Here is a 24,014-nt window from a genome sequence, read left to right as displayed (position 1 = left end):
ACCCAGCCACCCCATCCCTCCCACCCCCCACCACTCCAGCAACTCTCAGTTTGTTTCCTGAGATTAAGAATTCTTCATATCAGTGAGATCTTGATACTTGTCTTTCTCTGATTGACTTATTTAGCTTAGCATAATACCCTCTTGTTCCATCACTTCATTGCAAATGGCAAGATTTCGGGTTTTTTTTTCATGGCTGCATAATATTCCATTATGTATGTATACCACATTCGCTTCATCCATTCATCTGTTGATGGACATCTTGGCTCTTTCCATAGTATGGCTATTATGGACATTGCTGCTATAAACCTTGAGGTGTGGTTTTTTTCATGTATGACTTCTTTATGTTGAAGTATGTTCCCTCTAAATCCTACTTTGTTGAAAATTTTTATCATGAATGGATGTTGTACTTTGTCAAATGCTTTTGCTGCATCTATTGAAATGATCATATGATTTTTATCCTTTATCTTACTGATGTGATGTATCATCTTGATTGATTTGCAAATATTGACCCACACTTGCGTCCTGGGAATAAATTCCGCTTGATTGTGGTGAATGATTTTTTTTAAATGTGTTCTGGGATTCTGTTTGCTAATATTTTGTTGGGAATTGTTGCGTGTATGTTCATCAGAGATATTGGTCCATTTTCTTTTTTTGTGGTGTCTTTATCTGGTTTTGTTATCAGGTAATGCTGGCCTCATAGAATGAATGTGAAAGTTTTCCTTTCTCTTCTATTTTTGGGGATAGTTTGAGAAGAATAGGTATTAACTCTTTTAATATTTGGTAGAGTTTGCTTGTGAAGCTCTCTGGTCCTGGACTTTTGTTTGTTGGGAGTTTCTTGATTACTGATTCAATTTCATTACTGATAATCAGTCTGTTCAAATTGTCTATTTCTTCTTACTTCATTATTTTAGGTTATCTGTGTCTAGGAATTTATCCATTTCTTCTAGGTCTTCCAATTTATTGGCATATAATTTTTCAATAACATTCTCTTACAATCATTTGTATTTTTATGGTGTCAGTTGTTATTTCTCCTCTTTCATTTGTGGTTTTGTTTATTTGAGTTCTCTCTCTCTCTCTGATGAATCTGGTAAAGTTTTATCAATTTTTTTGATTTTTTTTTTAAGATTTTGTTTATCTGACAGAGAGAGCATGAGCAGGGGGAGCAGCATAGGAGGCTCCCCACTGAGCAAGGAGTCCTAAGTAGGGCTCAATCCCATGAGCTGAAGGCATACACTTAACCAACTGAGCCACACAGGTACCCCAATTTTGTTGATTTTTCAAAGAACCAGCTCCTGGTCTCATTGATCTGTTCTATTATGTTTTGTTTTGTTTTGTTTTAAAAAAAACTGAAAGAAACTAAACAGATTCTATATCATTTATTCCTGCTCTCATCCTTCCTTCTGCTGGTTTTGGGTTTTGTCCTTCTTTTTCTAGCCCCTTTAGGTATAAGGTTATGTTGTTTATTTGAGATTTTTCTTGCATTTTGAGGTAAGCCTATGTTGCTAAAAATTTCCCTCTTTAACTTTGGCTGTATCACAAAGATTCAGGACCATGTAGTTTCATTTTCATTTCTCTCCATGTACTTTTTGATTTCTTCTTTGATTTCTTGGTTGACCCATTTGTTGTTTACTAGTGTGTTATGTAACCTTAATGTGTTTGTGCTATTTTCAGATTTTTCTTGTGGTTTATTTCTAGTTTCATAGAGTTGTCGTCAGAGAAGACTCATAATATAACTTCACTATTTTTTAATTTGTTGCAACTTGTTTCATGGTTTAATATGTGATATGTTCTGGATATTGTTTTATCTGCACTTGAAAAGAATGTGTATTCTGCTGTTTTAGGATGGAATTTCCTGAATATACCTGTTAAATCTATCTAGTCCAATGTGTCATTCAAAGCCACTCTTTCCTTGTTGATTTTTGGTTTGGATGATCAATTCACATCCATTCATGTAAGTGAGATGTTAAAGTCCCCCACTATTATTGTATTACTATTGATTAGTTCTTTTATGTTAGCCATTAACTGCTTTATGTATTTGGGTGCTCTCATGCTGGGTACATATATATTTACAATTGTTATATCTTATTAGATTGTCCCCCTTATTATTATATAGTGTCCTTCTCTGTCTCTTGTTAAAGTTTATTTTGTCCCTTTCCATTGATTTGCTGCTCTAGTCTTTTAGTAAGCAGTTATACACATGGGAGAGAACAATATTAGGCTGTTGTAAATGGAGTTGGAGTAACAATTTCATCTCTTCTGTGAAGTCCAGATATTGCTTTTATGTCTGAATGAACCATGTAAGCAGGATTCAGTCAAGGTGATTATGGTGAATTTCTATATAGGCTGATTTTATAAAAATGTTGATTTAAGAATTTCACTTTATTTTTTAAAATAGCACTAAGACTTATACATCTGCATCAGTTATCTTATGTGGGGCAAATGGTTTTACATGCGATGAGATGGAGCTATTTACATGATGCTTTTTGTGTTTTGAAGAGAGTTTTGTAGTCAAAATCCGTGGTTCCACGTGGGGATGCTATAGAAGCAGCCCCTTCCATATACCTTGAAAACTAAACAACCAGCATGGGGTCTCAAAAACAGCTTGCTATTGCGGAGTTTGCAAGATCTTTTCTTATTATTCCTAACACACTGGCAGTTAATGCTGCTCCAAACTCCACAGATCTCACTGCAAAGTTAAGAGCTTTCCATAATGAGGCTCAAGTTAACCCAGAATGCAAATATCTCAAATGGATTGGTCTTGATTTGGTCAGTGGTAAACCTCGAGAGAACAAACAAGCAGGGGTATTTGAACAAACCATAGAGAAAGTTAAGAGTTTGAAATTTGTGACAGAAGCTTCAATTACCATTCTTCAAATTGATGATCTTATCAAATTATACATGGAAAACAAAGATAAGCATGGAGGTTATGAAGATGTTCTTCATTCAGGAGCCCTGATGACAGAGCTGATTTCTTTGATTGATAACAATATTAGATGCCATTATCTTGTACCTTGAGTATTGCACATTAAAAATAATGAGCTGTCAAAAAAAAAGTCTAGTTTGTCTGTTATTAGTATTCGTATTTCTATTTTTTCCATTTCTATTTTTTGGAACAGTTTCAGAAGAATAGGCATTAATTCTTCTTTAAATGTTTGGTAGAATACCCCTGGGAAGCCATCTGGCCCTGGGCTCTTGTTTGTTGGGAGATTTTTGCTTACTGCCTCAATTTCCTTAGTGGTTACAGGTCTGTTCAGGTTTTCTATTTCTTCCTGGTTCAGTTTTGGTAGTTGATACATCTCTAGGAATGCATCCATTTCTTCCAGATTATCTAATTTACTGGCATATAGATGTTCATATTTTCTTACAATTTTTTGTCTTTCTTTGGCATTGGTTGTGATCTCTCCTCTTTCATTCATGATTTTATTTATTTGGGTCATTTCTCTTTTCTTTTTGATAAGTCTGGCCAGGAGTTTATCAATCTTATTAATTCTTTCAAAGAACTAGCTCCTAGTTTCATTGATCTGTTCTACTATTCTTTTGGTTTCTATTTCATTGATTTCTGCTCTGATTTTTATTAATTCTCTTCTCCTGCTGGGTTTAGGCTTTATTTGCTGTTCTTTCTCTGGCTTCTTTAGGTATAGGGTTAGGTTGTGTATTTGAGACCTTTCCTGTTTCTTTAGAAAGGCTTGTATTGCTATATATTTTCCTCTTAGGACCACCTTTGCAGCATCCCAAAGATTTTGAACAGTTGTGTTTTCATTTTCATTGGTTTCCATGAATTTTTAAAATTCTTCCTTAATTTCCTGGTTGACCCATTTATTCTTTAGTAGATGCTCTTTAGCCGCCATGTATTTGAGTTCTTTCTGACTTTCCTCTTGTAATTGAGTTGTAGTTTCAAAGTTGTGGTCTAAATATACCCAGGGAATGATCCCAATCTTTGGTACCAGTTGAGACCTGATTTGTGACCTAGGATGTTATCTATTCTGGAGAATGTTCCATGGGCACTAGAGATGAATGTGTATTCTGTTGCTTTGGGATGGAATGTTCTGAATATATCTGTGAAGTCCATCCAGTCCAGTGTGTCATCTAAAGCTTTTATTTCCTTGTTGATCTTTTGCCTGGATGATCTGTCTATTTCAGGGAGGGTGTTGTTAAAGTCCCCTACTTATTGTATTGTTGTTGATGTGTTTCTTTGATTTTGTTATTAATTGGCTGCTCCCATGTTAGAGGCATAGATATTTACAATTGTTAGATTTTCTTGTTGGATATACTCTTTAAGTATGATATAGTGTCCTTCCTCATCTTTTATTATAGTCTTTGGTTTAAAATCTAATTTGTCTGATATAAGGTTTGCCACCCCAGCTTTCTTTTGATATCCATTAGCATGGTAAATGGTTTTCTATCCCCTTACTTTCAATCTGGAGGCATCTTTGGGTCCAAAATGAATCTCTTGTGGGCAGCATATCGATGGGTCTGTGTCTTTGGATTGGGGGTGTCTTTGGGTCTAAAGAGAGTCTCTTGCAGGCAGCATATCAATGGGTCTGTGTGTTTTGATTGGGGTGTTTAGCCCATTTACATTCACGGTAACTATTGAAAGATATGAATTTAGTCCCATTGTATTGCCTATTAGGTGACCGTTTTTGTATATTGTCTCTGTTCCTGTCTGGTCTATGTTACTTTTAGGCTCTCTCTTTGCTTAGAGGACCCCTTTCAATATTTCTTGTAGGGCTGGTTTGGTGTGTGCAAATTCTTTTAGTTTTTGTTTGTGCTGGAAGCTTTATATCTCTCCTTCTATTTTCAATAACAGCCGAGCTGTATATAGTATTCTTGGCTGCATATTTTTCTCGTTTAGTGCTCTGAATATATTGTGCCAGTCCTTTCTGGCCTGCCAGGTCTCTGTGGATTGGTCTGCTGCCAATCTAATGTTTCTATTGTTGTAGGTTACAGGCCTCTTGTCCCAAGCTGCTTTCAGAATTTTCTCTTTGTCTCTGAGACCTGTGAGTTTTACTATTAGATGTCAAGGTGTTGACCTATTTTTATTGATTTTGAGGGGGTTCTCTGTGCCTCCTAGATTTTGATGTCTGTTTCCTTTCCCAAATTAGGGAAGTTCTTCGCTATAATTTGCTCCAATATACCTTCTGCCCCCCTCTCTCTTCTCCTTTCGTGATCCAGTAGTTGTTTATCTCTCTTTTTCTCAGCTTCTTTTTCTCCATGATTTGGTCTTCTATATCACTAATTCTCTCTTTGGTCTCATTTATCCTAGCACTTAGAGCCTCCGTTTATTATTGCACCTCATTAATGGCTTTTTGTTTCTGACTTGGTTAAATTTTAGTTCTTTTATTTTCCAGAAAGGATTCTGTAGTTTCTTCTATGCTTTTTTCAAGTCCAGCTAGTATCTTTATTATTGTCATTCTGAACTCTAGTTCCAACATCTTACTAATGTCTGTATTGATCAGGTCCCTGGCAGTCAGTACTGCCTCTTGTTCTTTTTTTTTGAGGTGAGTTTTTCCATCTTGTCATTTTGTCCAGAGGAGAATAGATGAATGAGAGAAAAAAATGCTAATAGAGTAATAACAACCCCAGAGAAAAATATACACTAAACAAATCAGAAGAGACCTGAAACCGGGGGAAAGAAAGAAAGAAAGAAAGGAAGAAAAGACGGTGGCTCAGTCGTTGGGCATCTGCCTTCAGCTCAGGTCATGATCCCAGGGTCCTGGGATCAAACCCCACATTGGGCTTCCTGTTCGGCAGGAAGCCTGCTTCTCTCTCTCTCTCCCCCTGCTTGTGTTCTCCTCTCGCTGTATCTCTCTCTGTCAAATAAATCAATAAAATATTTAAAAAAAAGAATATGATCAAATATAATCAGGCTGGTGAATAGATCAGTGCCACACACTAGGTTTGGGGCATATTTTGGTCTGTTAGAAGAAAGTGCCTCCCAGAATTTTAAAGAAAGAAAAACTTATATATGTACAAAAATAAGGGTAAATACAATGAAGGGATGGAATATGATGAAAAGATGAAAATTACAAAAGATTTTATAAAAGGAATTGATAAGATAAGAATTTGGTTGGAAAAGGAAAGGAGAGAAATTAAAAAAAAAAGGGGGGAGAGAATGTGATCAGGTAGGAGAATAGAACAAAGCCATACACTAGAGATTTAGGGTATATTGTGGTCTGTTAGAAGAAACTGTATCCCAAAATTTTAAAGAGAGAACTTATATATACACAAAAAATCAGGTTAACTACAATTAAGGGATAGAATATGACTCTAAAAATGAAAAATAAAAAAGATCTTTAGAAAAAGGGATTGATAAGTTGTTGGTTGAAAAAAGGAAAATAAAAAATTCAAAACAATATAGAAAAAGACAAAAATGAAGAAAATTAAAAAAATTAACTTTGAAAGACTAAAGAATCATGGGGGAAAAAGCTATGAATTCTATGTGCTGTATTCCCCTAGTGCTGTAGTTCTGCCGTTCTCATTGATCAGTAAACTTGGTCTTGGCTGGCTGTTTTTGATGATCTTCTGGTGGAGGGGCCTGTTGCAGTGATTCTCAAATATCTTTGCTGGAGGCAAAATTGCACCATCCTTGCCTATGGCCAGGCTAAGTAATCTGCTTGGATTTGCTCTCGGGAGTTTTGTTCCCTGCCCGCTTTCCCTAGAGCTTTGGAGGACGAGAGTGAAAATGGTGGCCTCCCAATCTCCACCCCAGAGGAATCGAGAACTGGGGCCCCACTCCTCAGTACACCCCAGAGAAAAGCAATCTTTCCAGTCTCTGGCCGCACTCCGTGCTCACCCAGCCTGTGACTGAGTGTTTCTTTCTCTGGCACACGACTCGGTGTGGAGTCTCCAAACCCAGCAGATCCCTGTGGTGCGCTCCCGCACTGCTCCTCCCGGGGGAGGAAGGTGAGTCTCCCCAGATCTGCCACTTGTTGGGTCCTTGCTCAAAGAATAGTGGCCCGACTATGCCACAGATCATGGTTTATGACAACCCCAAGCTGAGAGCCCACCCTTCGGCTCCGTCTTTGCAGCCAGCTTCCCTGCTCTGATACTTAGGAGCTCTGCCACACTCAGGCACCCCTGGTCTTTCTGTAACCCCGAGGGTCCTGAGATCACACTGTCCCAGTGAGGGTTCCACCTCCCGCTTAGCCACTGGAGTGATGTCCCTCAGCGGAGCAGACTTCTAAAAGTTCTGGTTTTGTGCTCCACTGCTCTATCACTTGCTGGTAAGCTGCTGACAGAGGCTCCCTCCCCCCGCGGTCTGTCTTCCCGTATATGGCCTCAGATTCACTTCTCTGCATGTCCTACCTTCCAGAAAGTGGTTGTTTTTCTGTTCAGAGAGTTGCTGCTATTCTTTTCTTCGATCTCCTGTTGGGTTTGTAGGTGTTCAGAATGGTGTGATACCTATCTAGCTGAATTCCTGGGAACAGATGAAATTTAGGTCTCCTACTCCTCCGCCATCTTGCTCCTCCTCCCCATCACTATCATTTCTTCAAGTAAATTTTCTGCCCCCTTTTCTCCCTCTTCTTCTTCCCAGATCCCTATAATACTTGATGGAGTTGCTGAATTCTCTGTCTATTCTCATTTTACATAATTATTTTTCTTCTTGCCTGTTCAGCTTGATTACTTCCATTATTCTGACTTTTAGGTCACTAATTTGTTCCTCTGTTTCCTTTACCCTGCTATTTATTCTATCTAGTGTACTTTTAATTTCATTTATTGTATTGATCTCTGATTGGTTCTTTTTTATTTCTTTGTTTATGGTCTCATTGCTGTCCTCCACTCTTTTCTCAAGTCCAATGAGTATCTTTTTGAATATTACTTTAAATTCTCTACCAGGCATATTATTTATATGCATTTCACTTTGGTCTGTTGCTGTGGTTTTGTCCTATTCTTTCATTTGGGACACATTCCTCTGTCTCCTCATTTTTTTTTTCTGTCTGTTTCTCTGTGTATTGGGAAAGTCAGCTATGTTTCCTGCTCTTGAAAATAATGGCTATATGAAGAAAAGGTCCTGTAGTGCCCTGCAATGTGGTGTCCCCAGTTACCCAGAACCTAGTGCTTTAGAGGGTATTTTCTATGTATATTACATGCACCCTGATGTTTTGTCCTGGTCGATTTTTCCTTCAGCCCAGTCATCTACAGAGGCTCTCTTTGGCTGTTGTAGGCAGAGTTTGGTCTCCAGTTGGGCTGGAGCGCCCAGATTTAACAAGGTATGCCTCAAGCTTCTGCAGAGCCCAGTGTTGCCACTGCCACCGCCAAGATGCATGGGTTGGGAGGTACGGTATCGGCACTGGTCTTCTGGGGGAGGGGACCTGTAGCACTGAGACTGAGGCAGGCATGACTGGGAAGGGTGGATTTGCTGAGGAGCTAGGAGGAGGGGGCAGAGCTTGATGTAAGCCAGTTAGTTAGTGAACATGGGCACTGCATGGTTCCTATAGGTGGCCATGTGTTTATGCTGAAGAGCAGGGGAGGGAGATATCACCTGACAGCTCCTTTGTTCCTGGAGGAGTCTCCCTCTGAGATGAGTAAATAATTCTCCCTCTGGTATGCCCCAGGAATTTTTCAAACAGCTGCTTATATCCTGTATCTCTGTGGGCTGTTTGTCATGCTGTTTCTTTAAGGTAGGGGACTAAGGCTTTCCCAGAACTGAGCCCACTAATTTTTAAAATTCTAGGCTGTAAGTCCCTTTAGTTGTAAAAACACAAAATCCAGCCCCTCTCACTTTCAAAGCCAGATGTTATAGGGATCTTTGTTACCCATGCTGACTCCCTGGTGTGATAGTCTGTTTCTCACCCTTCCCCATGCCTGCAGCCCCCTCCCAACCACGATAGCAGCAGTCCATTTCATTCCCCACCACATCTCCATCCTTCCTACCCTCTTTGATGTGGCCTCTTCTCTACCTTTAGTTGTGGAGTTTATTCGGCCAGTCTTCTGGTTGTTTTCTGGGTTATTTACACTGATGCTAGTGTTACCTAATTGTATCCATGGGATGAGGTGATCTTAGGGTCCTCCTATTCTGCCATTCTCCCAGCCTGTCTTCTATAGCTTAATTAACAATTGTTAATTGTTATATGACTATTTTAATGCCAATGTGTATTTACATTATCATTTTTAGTGACTACAAAATATTTATTATAATTTAGCAAAATCTGAAATAATGGATGATCAAGTTTAGGACTTTAGAAAAATTCCTAAAATGAAATAATTGTGCGTATATCTTTATGCAACTCCTGTCATTTCCTTAGGATAAGCTATTGGGAATGACATTGCTGGATCAAAGAGAAATCATTTTTAAAGTGATTGGCACAGATTGAGAAATTGTTTCCCAGGGAGTTTGCATTTACTTATGTTTCCAGCAACAATGTACCTGTTTCTTTACACAATATTATTATTAAAAGTCATCATGCCACTTTTATTCCTTGCTAAATTGGTGAGTGGAAAATAATAGTACATTGAGTTAGAATAAAGTTTTACTTTAATTCTAAAATTATATTTATTCATTCACTATTTGATTATTGCTTTTAATAATTAAATTCTGCAGCTCATGCTTGACCCTAAGGGCATATCTAGACATACACATATTTTAGATATAGAACAATTACTTTTTCTAGCCTCCCAATTTTTGTCAAATTCAAAACATCCAATAGACTCTTTGTGGAGTAAATTTACATTTGTTTAGGCCACTTGCTTTATCCATTGACAGAAAAAAGAAAAATTAGATAGTAAAATAGTAATTTTATATCTTATTTATATTTTGTTATTTATTGAGAGTTCTGCGTTCCATGTGCTGAATTAAACTTTTTACATGAAGAGTCTATGTTTTCCTTATCCATTCTTATTCAGTAATAGTTAAGTATCCCCATTGTAAAAGGTGTCATGGCACTAAGTGATAAAACCATAATCTGTGTCCAAATTTGTGTGGAACCAGAGTTGGAATTACTAAAAATTGCAATATACTACTTTTTCTAAAGTGGTCTTATGCTAATGATGATATGAATCAATTCTTTCTTGATGATGGAAGAAAGATAATTAATGTCATCACATGATACATCTGGTAGCAATGTTTTATTCCTTCATCAGAAAGCTAAAGAATGAGAGAGGGGAGGGGATTGTCTGCTAGTTTTTGCTTTCTTCAGTTCCTTTTCTTGCTGCCAGATTTCTGTTTAAGCCAGTCACTCAGGGCACAGTGGTTTGTGTGAGAGCTAATACTCTTCTTTTCCCATGGGCACTTGTCCATCCCTGTTCTGTTTCTCTTCATCTTTTCTTGGGGCAACATGTAATCTGTCAGGCCGAACTCATTATTCACCCTGGGGCCTGTATATTTGCCAGAAGTCAGAACACTGGCCTGTGTCGTTATGTGGTCCTTGGTCTCTGCCCTCTGGGAGTCTAGGGTGAGAGATCCTGTCACATTGGAAAGCATTAATCCTGCTGTCTTTCAAGCCACCAGTCCTGTTCCATTGGACCACAAGCCAAGTTTTCTCCCCACTCTATAGAAAGCAGTAGCATACCAGCCAAGATGTGGCTTGGTCCTCTATTGTTTATAGACTTGCAGAGCCCATGGAATGGAGGCATAACTGTCAACAGGTATCTCCAAATATTTCTTACAATTTAACCTTTGTTTTCCTTTATGGAAATAAGTTTTCCACTGTGCAAATCTGGATCTGTAGCAACCCTTGCACAAAAGTGTACATTTATCCTCATATTTTCCCATCTGTGAGACTAGCAGAATGAGAATTCTATATAGCCAGAATTATACTGATTTACACAAAAATAAGGACTTTGTTCATTTACTTCTATCACAAATATTCAGTGGGGACTGAATGTGTGCCAGACACAAGAAATAGAGGGGTGAACCAGACAGACTAGAAGCTCCCTTCATGGGATGGCATTGGGGTAAGGAGGCAGCAATAAACAAATAACCAAATAAATGAGATTTTTTATGCATGCTATGAAATAAGTAAAAATAAGATGTTGTAATAGAAAGTGATGGTTTAGGGTGGTGAAAAAGGCTACTTACAATTGAATGTCAGTGAGGAGGTGGCATCTGAGCTGAGACTGAGTGACTAGAAGGCACCAGCTGTGCAGAGGTCTAGAAACAGACAACTCTAAAGTGAGGGAAAAACAAGGACAAAAGGGAAAGATTTGGGCCCATTTTAGGAGGGGAATTTGGCAAGAACACAGGGAGTGAAGGATAAAGGAGGGAGAAGTCACAGGTAAGGGTAAGTCAGATTGTGTGGGACCTCATGGGTCATGGAATTTAGATTTTATTCTAAATGCAATAGACGACTACTGAAGAATTTGATGTGGGAGTTTTTAAAAAAATCTGTTTCATGTTTTTAAAACGTTACTCTGGCTTTTATGTGGATTACAAAGGAGCACAAGTAGAAGGGAAACAACCATCTGGGAGACTTTTGCAGGAGTCAAAGCTAGAGATAACAGTGACTTAGACCAGGATGAAAATAGTGAAAATAAAGAGAAATAGACAGATGTAGAATATGTTTTTTAGGTGGGATATATTTGTTGATGGATTATATGATAGTAGTGATGGTGTTGAGGTGAAAGAAATAGAATCAAGGATAACTCTAGATTTTTCACCTGAGCAATTGGGTAGAAAGTGAGACATTTACTGAGACGAGGAAGATTCAAGAAAAAACAATTGTCAAGGAGTAGAAGTTAAAACCTCTGTTGGGCAGAATTATAATTGATATGCCCTTTAGATATCCAAGTGAGAATGTCAGTCAGGTAGTTGGATTACGTGGGATTTAGTTAAGATTAGAGTTAAAGAATCATCTTTTAACTAACTGAATCTGAAATTAAGAGAGTCTCAAATGAAAATATGTAGTTTTGTATGAAGAAAAACCCCCTCAATCTAGCATCTCTATTTCTGTCAATGATGCCATTTTTTCTCATTATGTAATGCCTTAGTCTATTTGGGCTGCTATAACAAAATACCATAGACTGGGTAACTTATAAACAACAGAAATTTATTTCTCATAGTTCTGGAGGCTGGAAAGTCCAAGACCAAGGAGATTATATATTTAAGCACTTCACTAAAGCACAAAGCAAAACAGATGAAACCTAGGTGGGGATTGAATGAAAGAAAGAGCACTGGGCTTTGGAGACAGAAAGTTCTCAGGGATTTTGTGATTTTTCACTAAGAAAATGTGTATAAAAATTCTTTATTCCCTATAATGTACCACCCAAAATCATTCTTAGCATCAGAAGTTTAAAATGAAGCACTATTAAATTGAAGCACCATATTGCATATTCTCATGGCTTGGCTATTACTATACCTTTGTCTCTGGCCACATAAGAAAAAACACATTTTTCTTATATTCTGAAATCCTTTCATTTCTAACCAGAATGTTTAGAATTAAAGAGCTGAAGTTTGTTACTGTTGAATTAATGTTTTCTACTATCCCTTTGGTTTTTTTTAAGTTTATTTATTTTGTTCACCCTTTTTGAATTGGAAAAAAGGACACACAAGTGTGAATTCGTGGCCAGCATGTTCAGGCTTCTCTGAGGTATGCATCCTTAGACAGCTTTCTGAATCAATCTACCAAACACTTTCAACCAGCTTGTGAAGAAGCCTGATTGAAAACACTGACATACCACACCCTTAGAATCATGACAATTCACATATCTTCTCAGCCTTTTTCAAGTTTTCAGCAGAAACTAGAGAAAGAAAAAAAAAATCACATTTCATACTTTGTTTTTTCACAAGAAATGAAACACTTAAGAATTTAGATAACATAATACATGCTGCCTTGAATTTATGCTGACAGTTTATGCAGAGTGAAAACAAAATATACAGCATCTGTGTGAAGAATGTACGCTGGTACTTAAGAAATGGGCAGCCAGACAACTTGACATTGTGGGCCAGATGAACTGGTATCCTGCAGGAGGCCCTAACAACATCTACTGCTCCAAGTGCATTTCACTTTTACTCTGCTGCTGTTGGACTAAACAGTCTTGTAAAAGTTAATGGCCTTCTCCAGGGCTGGCAGTGAAGTTGCTGGTATTATAGAAGGTAATTTTTTAAAAGTCATTATAGCACACACCAGTAGAGTCTACTTCAGGTTTTCAGTCCTGTTCCTAAGGGACAAAGGTAGCTTTCAACAAAATGAAATCACAAGTAGAAATACACTATGATTTTCAGTTCATAGATTTTCTGAGAGTGTGTTTGGTAAAACACTTCACATATTTTTTGGTGGGAAAATGTTTCTTTCTATAGTCTCCTGCCTGCCCTATTTCCCAACCCAGAGTGCAGACTGAAGAAGAAAGTTAAGTTCTTTACTACTGGTTTAACTGGTTTGGGGTGTGAAGATTATCTTCTAATTATTATCACAAATGTTCTGTTTTAGCTATGGAGAAGAGACAGCCTACAAAGAGACCATATAGATTTAGCAAGTTTTCTGCAATTATTCTGAATTGCAGAAGAAAATAGTTCCAAGTAGATGAAATAGTTAAAGACAAAAAATTTATTTTTATGGAGGTATTCTGTTTACAAACTTAAAGAATAACAGACTTATTATATCATCATTTTGTAACCTCAAGCAAATTAACGGTTCTAGGTAATGACCATCAATGATTAGTAACTTCATAAAAAGAGAAAAAAAAACCCTTTACATTATAATACCTATGAGGTGTTTTGCCAAGAATATTAAATTTGAATCTGTTCATGCCTCTACATGTAAATAATATTATATGGAAAATATACAGAGCAGAGGAACATGTTAAATGACAGCATGGGGATGTAATCAGCAAAAACAAAACTGCAAAAACTATACAGAAAAAACAACCTACTCTCTTCAACAAATAAATTGAAAAAAATACTACAACCACAAAAAACAACCAGTGAGGAATTTATAGACTTAAAGGGACTTAAAGACCTCATTTGCATTCGGATTTCAACAAATTTAAGAAGTGATTACAAATGGAGGAAATTTGAATTATGACTGGACTATTTTATGACCTTATGGGACTGTTGTTAGTTTTTACCTAAGAGTGGTATTATACATGAGAGCACTTGCTCTCAAACTTTTGAGTCTCAGGATCTCCTGCACTTTAAAGAATCATTGAGGACCCTAAAGTTATTTTGTTTAAGTGGTTTATATCTATTAATATGCATGTATTAGAAATTAAAACACAAAATTAAAATAAAGTATTAACTCATTTAAAATAAAAATAATAATCTAGTTACACATTAACATATTTTAATAAAAATAACTATATTTTTCAAAACAAGAAACATAGAAGTGTGGCACTTTACATTTTGCAAATCTTTAAAATAACTTTCTTCATAGAAAACAGATGAATTCTAATATCTGCTTTTGCATTCATTCCTTTGTGATATCACATGTCACATAGCCCCTGGAAAATCTCACTGTCCACTCATGAGGATGAGAAAGAAAAAGGCAACCAACATCTTTATTATTTTGAAAATAAATTCCTTGAAAGGGTGATGGGGACCATGAGGGGTCAACAAGACCATACTGTTAGAACTACTGTGTTAGAGGTACATTCTGATGTATTAAAAAATGAAAAAAATGTTTTTTTGATATTAACTTCATCATCTGGGGATGGAGAGTAGCAGGTGACTGTATATTTGATACATCATTTTCTATAATTTGATAGTTATTCAAACTGGTAAAGAATATATCAGATACAAACTAAGCCCTTTCTTATGTTTAAATTTACCATAAAAAAAGTAAAAAAAATAAAAAATCAAGTAAATAACAGTACAAGTGTTTTGTAAATGGGGCAATTATTTGACTATAATACAACTATAATTACAATATTGAAAAGTTTGGGCAAGAGAAATAGTAAACAAAAAGAGAAGTAGTAATGTAGGTCTGCTAGCATTGTCCTTAGAAAAATAAGAATGAATATGCTGTGGGTGAGATAATATTTAACATTAATATTTTTTGGAAAGATACATAGTTTTCATCCTTTAACTAATATTGTTTGACGAGTTTTTGTCATCAGAGTGTCAAGTTACAAAGTTAATCTAAGTTTTTAAAGTTGGATGAAAAAAAGTTAAGAAATTGTAGGTTTTAATTTTCTAAGTTATAGTTTCTTGTAGTAGAGATTAAAAAAAACTATTGATGAGGAAATTTCCTCACAGAGAAAACATCAATTCTAAATGGTTTTACACATGAGCAATAACAAGCTTTCAATGAACAGATCATCTAATCGTATATAAAATCTTTAAAGGTGTCAAGGAGTACTGGAAAGGGTCCCCAATTCATTCTATAAGGCATAAATTTGATATCACAACCAGACAAGGGCAGAAGAAATGAGAAATATTGGCCTGGAATATGAGTGAAAAAGTTCTGAACAGAAAATTAGCAAACTAAATATATAATAGTGTATAAAGCACAAAATATATATGATGAAGTTAAAGTTTACCTATGGAACTCAAGGAAGATTTAATATCACAAAAATCTTTAAACATCATTCATCATATCAATAGATTAAAATAAAAAGCCAAAAAGACCACCTTAATAGATGTAGGAAAAAATCATGATAAAATCCTTATTAAACTAAGATTGGGAAGGATGTCAGCAAGATGGAGGAATAGGATGTCTCAGCACTCGTACCTCCCATAGAAACACTGATTTTTAACAACTAGTCCTAGATGAGAATACCTTTATAGGAGGCCAAGACTACACCTGAGAAGTTCCAGCACCTTTAGTGGACCAAAATATCCGAGAGTAGATGCTTTGAAGAAGGGAAGAGCAGTTTCACTTCACCCATGTCACCCTTCCCCCAGGGAAGCACAACTCTGGGGGAAGAGAAACCCCTTCAGTTCTTGATTTTTCTCTAGGAGGAGATGACAGCAAAGTGTGCCCTCAGTTTTCCCAGTTATTTAAGATGTTGTCTAAGAGGTCCATTTCTGTCTTGCCCTATCTAGAACACTGAAGGGATTAACATGGCTGGGAAATCTCAGGACCACTAGAAGCAGAGAGAAGGGTGGGGCTCACAGCACCCAGGGGATCTTAACAACAGGCTGCAGATCCTATAAACATGCTCGAGGTCTCCACCAAGGGCCCCACTCACTACTCTGTAGGACCCCTCATCCGGGGACCCCACAGTAGGTAGATACACACTCCCAGCTCTCTGTGTGCCCTCCTGTTACCAGCAACAGGCACTCCCCTTCCAAGTGAGCACAAAGAAGCCTCTTTGAATGGCACATGGGAGCCATCACAGACCTTCCAGAAGCTCCCAGATGCAACACATAAACATCAGCAGCTGGCTCAACTCTGTTGCACTGGGAGATGGCACACAACCCTGACACTTCAGGACACTTCCCTGGAGAAAATAAACAAATGACTCTCAGTACCCAACCTGGCTTTGCAGAATCAAAGGGAAGCACACAATTCTTATCTTCCTTCCAAAGAAGGAATAAGAGGAGTGGAGCAGGTGCACCATTAGAAAAGGTTTGAAAGACTACAAGAATCTCTAACCAAGCGGACTGGTTATGGTTTTTCTTGAAGTCAGTCAGTAAGATTAGAGAAGGTAACTCCTTCAAATGGAAGACAACAACACAAGGCTTTAAGGATATGAAGAAGTAATGAAAACATCAAGATTGAATCATCCATAAATAGAAAAATTGAACAGACCAATAATAAGTAAGAAGATTGAGTCAGTAATCAAAAATCTTACAACAAGGAAAAGCCCAGGATCAAATGGCTTCATAGGTGAATTCTGCAAAAACCTAAAGAATTAGTACCAATCCTTTTCAAACTCTTGAACATTGATGCAAAAATCGTCAATAAAATACTAGCAAACCAAATTCAGCAGCACATTGAAAGGATCATATACCATGATCAAGCAGGATTTATCCCTGGATTCAAGGATTGTTCAACATATGCAAACAAATCACTGTGATGTGCTATGTTAACAGAATGGAAGATAAAAAAATCATGTGAACATCTTAGTAGATGTAGAAAAAGCATTTGACAAAATTCAACATCTTTTCATGATAAAAACTCAAAAGATAGGTACAGAATAACTGTAATTCAACTTAATAAAGGTCGTATATAACAAGTCTACAGCTAATATAATACTCAATAGTGAAAAGCTGAATGCTTTTCTTCTAAGATCAGAAACAAAAAAAGGATGCTCACTTCCACCACTTCTATTCAATTGTTGTACTGGAAGTCCTAGCCAGAACAATTAGTCAAGAAAAAGAAATAAAAGGCATCAAATTGGAAAGGAAGAAATGAAATCGTCTCTATTTGCTGATGACATGTTCCCATGTATAGAAAACACTAAAGACTGCACCAAAAACCCTCTCAGAGTTAATAAATTCAAGAAAATTGCAAGATACAAAAATCAGCATGCAAAAATCAGTTGCATGTCTATACATGAGCAACAGACTATCTGGAAAAGAAACTAACAACAATTCCATTTACAATAGCAGCATATGGGATAAAATACTTAGGAATAAATTAAACCAAGGAGGTGAAAGATTTGTATACTGAAAATTATAAAACATTGGTGAAAGAAACTGAAGACAACGCAAGTCAAAGATATCTCATGTTCATAGATTAGAAGAATTACTATTAAAATGTTCCTAACACTCAAAGAGATCTACAGATTCAATGCAATCTCTACCCAAATTCCAATAGCATTTTTTTACACAGACACAGACACACACACAAACTTAAAATTCATATGGAACTACTAAAGACTCCAAATAGCCAGAAAAATCTTGAGCAAGAAGAAAAAAGCTAGAAGCATCATATTTTCTGATTTCAAAATATTACAAAGCTATAAAATAAAAAGTTTGGTACTAACATAAAAACAGACATATTAGACTAATGAAATAGAATAGAGAGCCCTGAAATAAACACACCATAGTCATCTAAACTTCAATAGGGGCACCATGAATACAAAATAAAGAAAAGACAGTCTCTTCACTAAATGGTTTTGGGAAAATGGAATATCCACAAGCAAAAGAATGAAATTGAATCCATATCTCACACCATATATAAAAATCTATTCAAAATCGATTAAAATCTTCAATGTAAGATCTAAAACTATAAAATTCCTAAAACAAAACAGAGAAAAATCTCACTGAAATAGGCCTTAGCAATTTTTTTATATATAACCCTAAAAACACAGGCAAGAAAAGCAAAAATAGACAAGTGAGATTGCATCTAAGTAAAAATTTCTTCTTCCACCACAGGTGAAGTGTCATACAAGTATCATCAGAAATATGGTACTCTAGGTATCGGGGGCCCTAGTTCACTTTGAAGACTGCAGGGATTTGGATCTAAGTTAAATTGAATTTAGATGTTGAAGTTAGACCAAGGAATTTGCTTCTGAACCTTGTGAATTCTTTATTTCTAGAAGTTGATATGTCAATGATTACTACAAGATTTCTTAATGACTCTAAAAAATGCATAGTGAAAAATCAGAAAAGTCGCATTTAACACATTAAATGCTGATGAAAGAAATTGCATATTTTACCTTCAAGAGTCACCGATATTGCAATAAGTCAGTATCTTATAGATCTTGTCATAGGCACAAAAGAATTTAACAAGCATTTTGACTGACTGGATGATGATGATGATTTGTATGCAGGATATTTTTTGGTAAAGTGCTCTTGGGAACAACACCTGCTGAGGAAAGAAAAGCAATGTTACATTAAAATAACATATTATAAAGGGTTAACAGAAATTCTTGTCCTGAAAAGTTATATTGTGCAGGCTCATAGATCAAACTCAGAAGACGGTGAGAGGGCTTTGGCTCTTCTGGCCATTTATCCACAGGAGGATCAGTTTAATAAGTTCAATTGTAGGGTTGGCTTTACTAGAAGCATACCAACTCATTCTATTATTCTAAATATTATGACATTCCTTCCTCACTTGTAAAATTGGAAGAGATTTTCTTGAGAAGAAATAAGTAATTGTCTTGGATCTTTAGAACAATTGTGGATTATACTGAAAGCAGCTGCAGTAATGTCAAACTCTCAGACACTTGAGATGAGCCATTTCTTGGGCAGATTCCATTTTCTCAAAGTGTCTCCTTAATCATAAATCCAAGAACTCTCTTGGCTCTAAGTTTCTTTGCTACCAGAGTGATTCTGAAAGGTGTATAGAGGTGGAGGCTAATCCAAAAGTAGATTCAGTAGTGACAGATATAGTGGATGATATTATATGCAATCCAGATACTACCCTTTTAGAACCATAGCACTCATTACTCCAGGTTACAGAAGTGCTGGTAACTAATAGCCATTAGCTAAGCCTTTCTCTGGGAATTGCCCTTACCTAGAGGAATCCACTTTTTCCAAGTTTTCTCCCTTCCCTGGGGCAGCCTGCATCCAATAACTAGTTATTGAGGAAGAAAGAAAGTCCAACCTCATTGCCTCCACTTGAGACTACTTTGGAGGCCCATTCCCAGCTCCAGAACTTATCAGAGGATTGGCTGAGGCCTCTGTTAGAAGACTGCATTGCAGTTCAACTTGTCTGTCTGTCCTAATACTGCTTTCTCTTCCTCAGTAGGTGTTGTTCCCAAGAGCATTTTATCAAAAAATATCCTGCGTACAAATCTTCATTTCAGTGTTTCTCTCACAGGCAATGTATCCTCTGACAGTTGATTATGTCAGGAGTGGTTCCAGGAAGTAGACTGTAAAGTGAACTGGATCTCCCTCTGGCCAACTGGTAATGACTCCATCATTGTTGGCAAGTAGAGTACTCATAGACCTCAACATGTTGCAGTGGTATACTGTTAAAACATTCACTAATGGTGAACTGAAATGGGATGCTAGTGAAAGGAAATGCCCCATTAGGAGACTATCTTAGGCCTTTGAAAGGTTCTGGGGATCGTAATTATAAGTACTATGGAATCAGCCTTTGCTCAGTACTATTGGTACATTTAAGAAAGACATTAAAATGCTGAAGGTAATAAATTTAGTTAAATGTGAGTTCTGAAAGCCAAAGGGCATTCTTAGTAGCACAAAAAGAGACTCTCAATTCCTGCAGCTGGAAGGGAAGAAAAGAACTTTACAAGAGTAGCAGACTCCAAAGAAAGTTGACTTTTTAACTGTGGCAAATCTGATATTCCATGATCAGGAGCCTATTGAAAACATATGGAATCTTGGGCCAGGGATGTGGCCATCTGGGTCAATTTATCAATAAATCTTGAATTCCTAGATCCTCTAGATCTCTTTGAGTCCACAGAAGTGGTCCAAGCATACCTACTAAAGGCTAGGGCTTCCCCCTTCTGCTTTGTAAGACAATATACACCCCTTTTAGGATCTATCTCCACCTCTTCTCCTGACCATCAGACCAATATCTAGGATCAATTTACAGTATAACCCAGCCAGGGAAGTGCTAGGTTTGCTAAAGAGGAAAAAAAAATATACCAAAGACTCAGTAAGACCTGGTTAACATATAGTAGCAGGGCCAAGAGAGTTTTTATAGGATTTCTTCTTGAGGTGTTGGATCAGGGGTGCAGAACATAAAGTTGGATAAATGAGAGTTTATTTGCCACTCTTCTGTAATACAGGATTTAACTCCCTGACAAGATTTTAGAAAAAAAGTGTTAATATACTGCTAGGATGATCCTTGGGAGCTTAGAAAAAAACAAATGCCTGTTCTAAATGAAGTGGAAATTTTTGACCTACTGTGACTAACAGCTGAGGTAGGGATCAATAGGCAGAGAGAAGTGAAGAGAGAGGGGACACACTATGTACACCTAGAAAACCTACCAGCTGACAGTAGGAGACTTTTAAGAGAGCTATGGAGACATACTATTTACCAAAGCAACAAGGATTGCATTGGTGAGAGGGACATCCATTTCACTGGGAAGCTCAAAGTCTTTCCCTTGTAGCTAAGAATGATAAGAGAGATGCTATTACTGAACAGGAAATGGGAAAGATAGAGGCTGGGTACGTAATCATCAGAAACAAGCTGTGCATAGTTACTGTGATGAAATGCAAGACTGGAGTGGCATTGCAGGGTCTGACCTTCAGAGCTACAGAATGACTAACAAGGTACAATATTACTAGGGGAAAGATAAATGAGCAATCAACAATGATATTGCTTAATTTATGCAACCAAAAGAAATGAAAAAATCTATGATTAGGAGGCTAAGGGCATAGTCCTGTGTGGACAATATGGCAATCCCTTGCCCAGTTTCCAGACCTGAGACAAGTCTCAGGCCCTTTAACCTACTGACTAAAGGAGATGCTGAGTCTGCAGGAGGACAGACTCTATAACTCCATGGTAAATATATATGATAAAAATTCCCTTGATTCTTTCCCCAAAGGTTTACTCAGTTAACCATACACTGAGGAAAAAAGAATATCCAGACATTTTAAGGGCTCTTGGATATAGGGTCTGAATTGACATTGATACCCAGGAATCTGAAACATCGCCATGGACCCCTTGTATTAGAGTGGGGATTATAAGGTAATAAATGGAGCAATGGCCTAGGGGTGGCTCACATGGGTTGCCCTATCTCCAAACATGTAATTTGTAATTGGTACAACTCCCACACTGGTTCCTTGGCCTGTGGAATAAATGCTATGATAGTAAGGAAGATTAAGTGGAAGTCATTGAAACTGCCTACCCCACCCCTAGTCAAAATAGTAAATAAAACAACATTGGATTCCAGAAGGAATAATAGACATTAAGACCTAAAAGAGGCAGAGATGGTTGTTCCTATTATTTAATTTACCAGTCTTGCCCCCATGAACATTTTAGATCCTGTTGGATAGTAGTGCACTACTGCAAACTCAACAAAATTGTATCCCTAATTGCAGCTGCTATGCAGGGGTGCTAGAGCAGATTAACATAGACCCAGGTATACAGTTTGTAGCCATTAACATGGTAAATGTGTTATTTTTCCATCATTGTCCAAAAGGTGTATTAAGAACAGTTTGCATTCACATGAAATAAGAAATACGAAATATGTTTGGTCTTGATTCAAGCTATGTTAACTTTCCAACTCTCTCTTAAAATATAGCTCCAAGAGACCCCAACCATTTGGATATTCTGCAGTATATCACATTAGTCTCCTATATTGATGACTCATATTAATGGAACAAATAATTAAGTTGTGAATATGTTGGAGGCTTTGATAAGATGTATGTATGTGCTCCTTGATAAGATATGAATTATTTAAAAAATAACTTTTACTGGGGCACCTGGGTGGCTCAGTTGGTTAAGCATCTGACTCTTGATTTTGGCTCAGGTCATGATCAAGCCCTGCATTATGTTCCACACTGAGCATGGATCCTGGTTAAAATTCTCTCTCTCCCTCTCTCTCTGCCCCTCTCTTCACTTGTTCTCTCTCTCAAAAAAATAAAATAAAAAATAAAAATAAAAATAACTTTTACTTAATATTTTGATGAAAATAATAATCTATAATTTTATTGACTTGCCCGCCACATGCAATTCTCTGCTTACCACTATGTGTATATTACCACATTCAATCTTACAACAAACCTATTACTGTTTTCATTTCACCAATGATGAAGCTGAAGCTCAGAGTAGTTCCATACTTGGTCAAATTTATACACTGCTAAGAAGGTTCAGAACCAGAACTCAGGTCTGTTTGACATCAAAACTCATGCTTACTTCTCTGTTACTGCACTAAGACACAAAGGGTTCCCCAAACCTGTTGTTCAGAGTTGATTCTCTGGTCTTTGTCACTTCTTTTTTCTTTTTGCCTTGTCACTAAACAGGAAATAACATTATTTTAGCCAGATGGCAGCCAAATCACACCTCTCTGAGAAAAAAAAAAACTGACTGCCTTTACTTTATGACACATAAATCATGTTTAAATCACCCTTTCAACATAGTGCCAGGAAAAAATACAGGGGAAATAACTGAATTTTTTAGAAATAGTCATAAATTTCTGACTATGGACAGAATTGAAGCTTTCAAAAATGGAAAGGATTTATCAGGCTGTTAGATGTCTTGTTTCAGGCTGCTGGTTGAAAGGGAACACCTTCTTAGGAAATGTGCCCTTGAGGGGTCTTAGAGATATTTCAAGAAGTCATGATACCAAATTGAATTAGGAAACTGGCCAAAGCAGCATTTCCCTAGGACATTAACTCTTATTTTATTTGTCATCATGAATATATATTTGTTCCATGAATGTATGTATAATGGGTGCTTTCTAATAATGATGATTATCTACTCCCAAATAGTGTTCTTTGTTCTTAGAGCTGTTTCTTCTGTATCTGTTGGACTCATCTTTAGTCTGAACTACTGTCCTACTGGAGAACACAGAGCATGTTCTCTTTACAGCCTGGATTTTCATCAATGAAGTCAACCAAAATAGTTATAGAAATTTAATTCAACTTAGGGCTTAAACACAAAACAATATCCTTTGTTGGCTGTTATCACTGTTGTAGTGACAGAAACCAGAAAAGGAGAGATAGGGATGGATTGTTAACTCTGCTTCTTAGAAATAAAAATACAGGCAATATGCCAGAGGCTTCTATGTATTCTCTAAGAAGTAAATGGAAAACTAGAAGTGAAATAACTTTTATTATTTGAATTTTATAAAATTTATAACTTGGTTCTGCCAAAAAGCTACTTAAAATGAATTTACTTCTATAGGAAACAGAATTTCACATTTCACAGTGAACAAAAGGTTTGTTGAACTTTATACTGAAAGCTAGAACTAAAAATTATAGAAGTATATTTATTAAACCAAGTACTATAATTAGATTATTATATCAAACATACTTCAACTATGTGCTAGTAATATTAGAAAAATTAAAGTGTAAATCAAATTCTCTTTTTTTTGTGGGGAAATCAGACAAAAACATTTGTTATAATGTTATAACATCCTTCATTTTACGTTTGACATTTTATAGAACATAAGGGGTTGTTTTACAAAGACATATGGAAGCTTCATAAATTTTTTCCAATGGTCTTTTACAATTTGTTATTCAAAAACATTCTATTTTAATTTTGTTTATTCTGACATCATCTTTGCCATTGTTTCCTTCTTCCAGGTCATTATTTTTCAATAGTTTTGTCTGT

General features: G+C 36.6%; 1 protein-coding gene and 1 non-coding gene across 2 annotated transcripts; both read left to right on the top strand.

The window, feature by feature from the left end:
* The first annotated feature begins 2,150 nt into the window (after positions 1–2,150).
* Positions 2,151–2,275, top strand: LOC112834634 (small nucleolar RNA SNORA20). The gene has a single exon (XR_003210973.1). It is a non-coding gene; the product is annotated as a small nucleolar RNA SNORA20 (small nucleolar RNA).
* Positions 2,276–2,583: 308 nt separating this feature from the next.
* Positions 2,584–3,015, top strand: LOC112818499 (T-complex protein 1 subunit alpha-like). Its single transcript, XM_025865629.1, has one exon. It carries the CDS (start codon positions 2,584–2,586, stop codon positions 3,013–3,015), a length of 432 nt encoding a protein of 143 aa, XP_025721414.1.
* The last annotated feature ends 20,999 nt before the right edge of the window (positions 3,016–24,014 follow it).

The sequence above is a fragment of the Callorhinus ursinus genome, unplaced genomic scaffold (genome assembly GCF_003265705.2).
Source record: "Callorhinus ursinus isolate GAN/ISIS: 27379988/994484 unplaced genomic scaffold, GSC_fseal_2.0 scaffold1, whole genome shotgun sequence".
NCBI classification, from domain to species: domain Eukaryota; kingdom Metazoa; phylum Chordata; class Mammalia; order Carnivora; family Otariidae; genus Callorhinus; species Callorhinus ursinus.
Note: the sequence above shows the minus strand (reverse complement) of the source record. Positions and strands in the feature narration are given on the sequence as shown.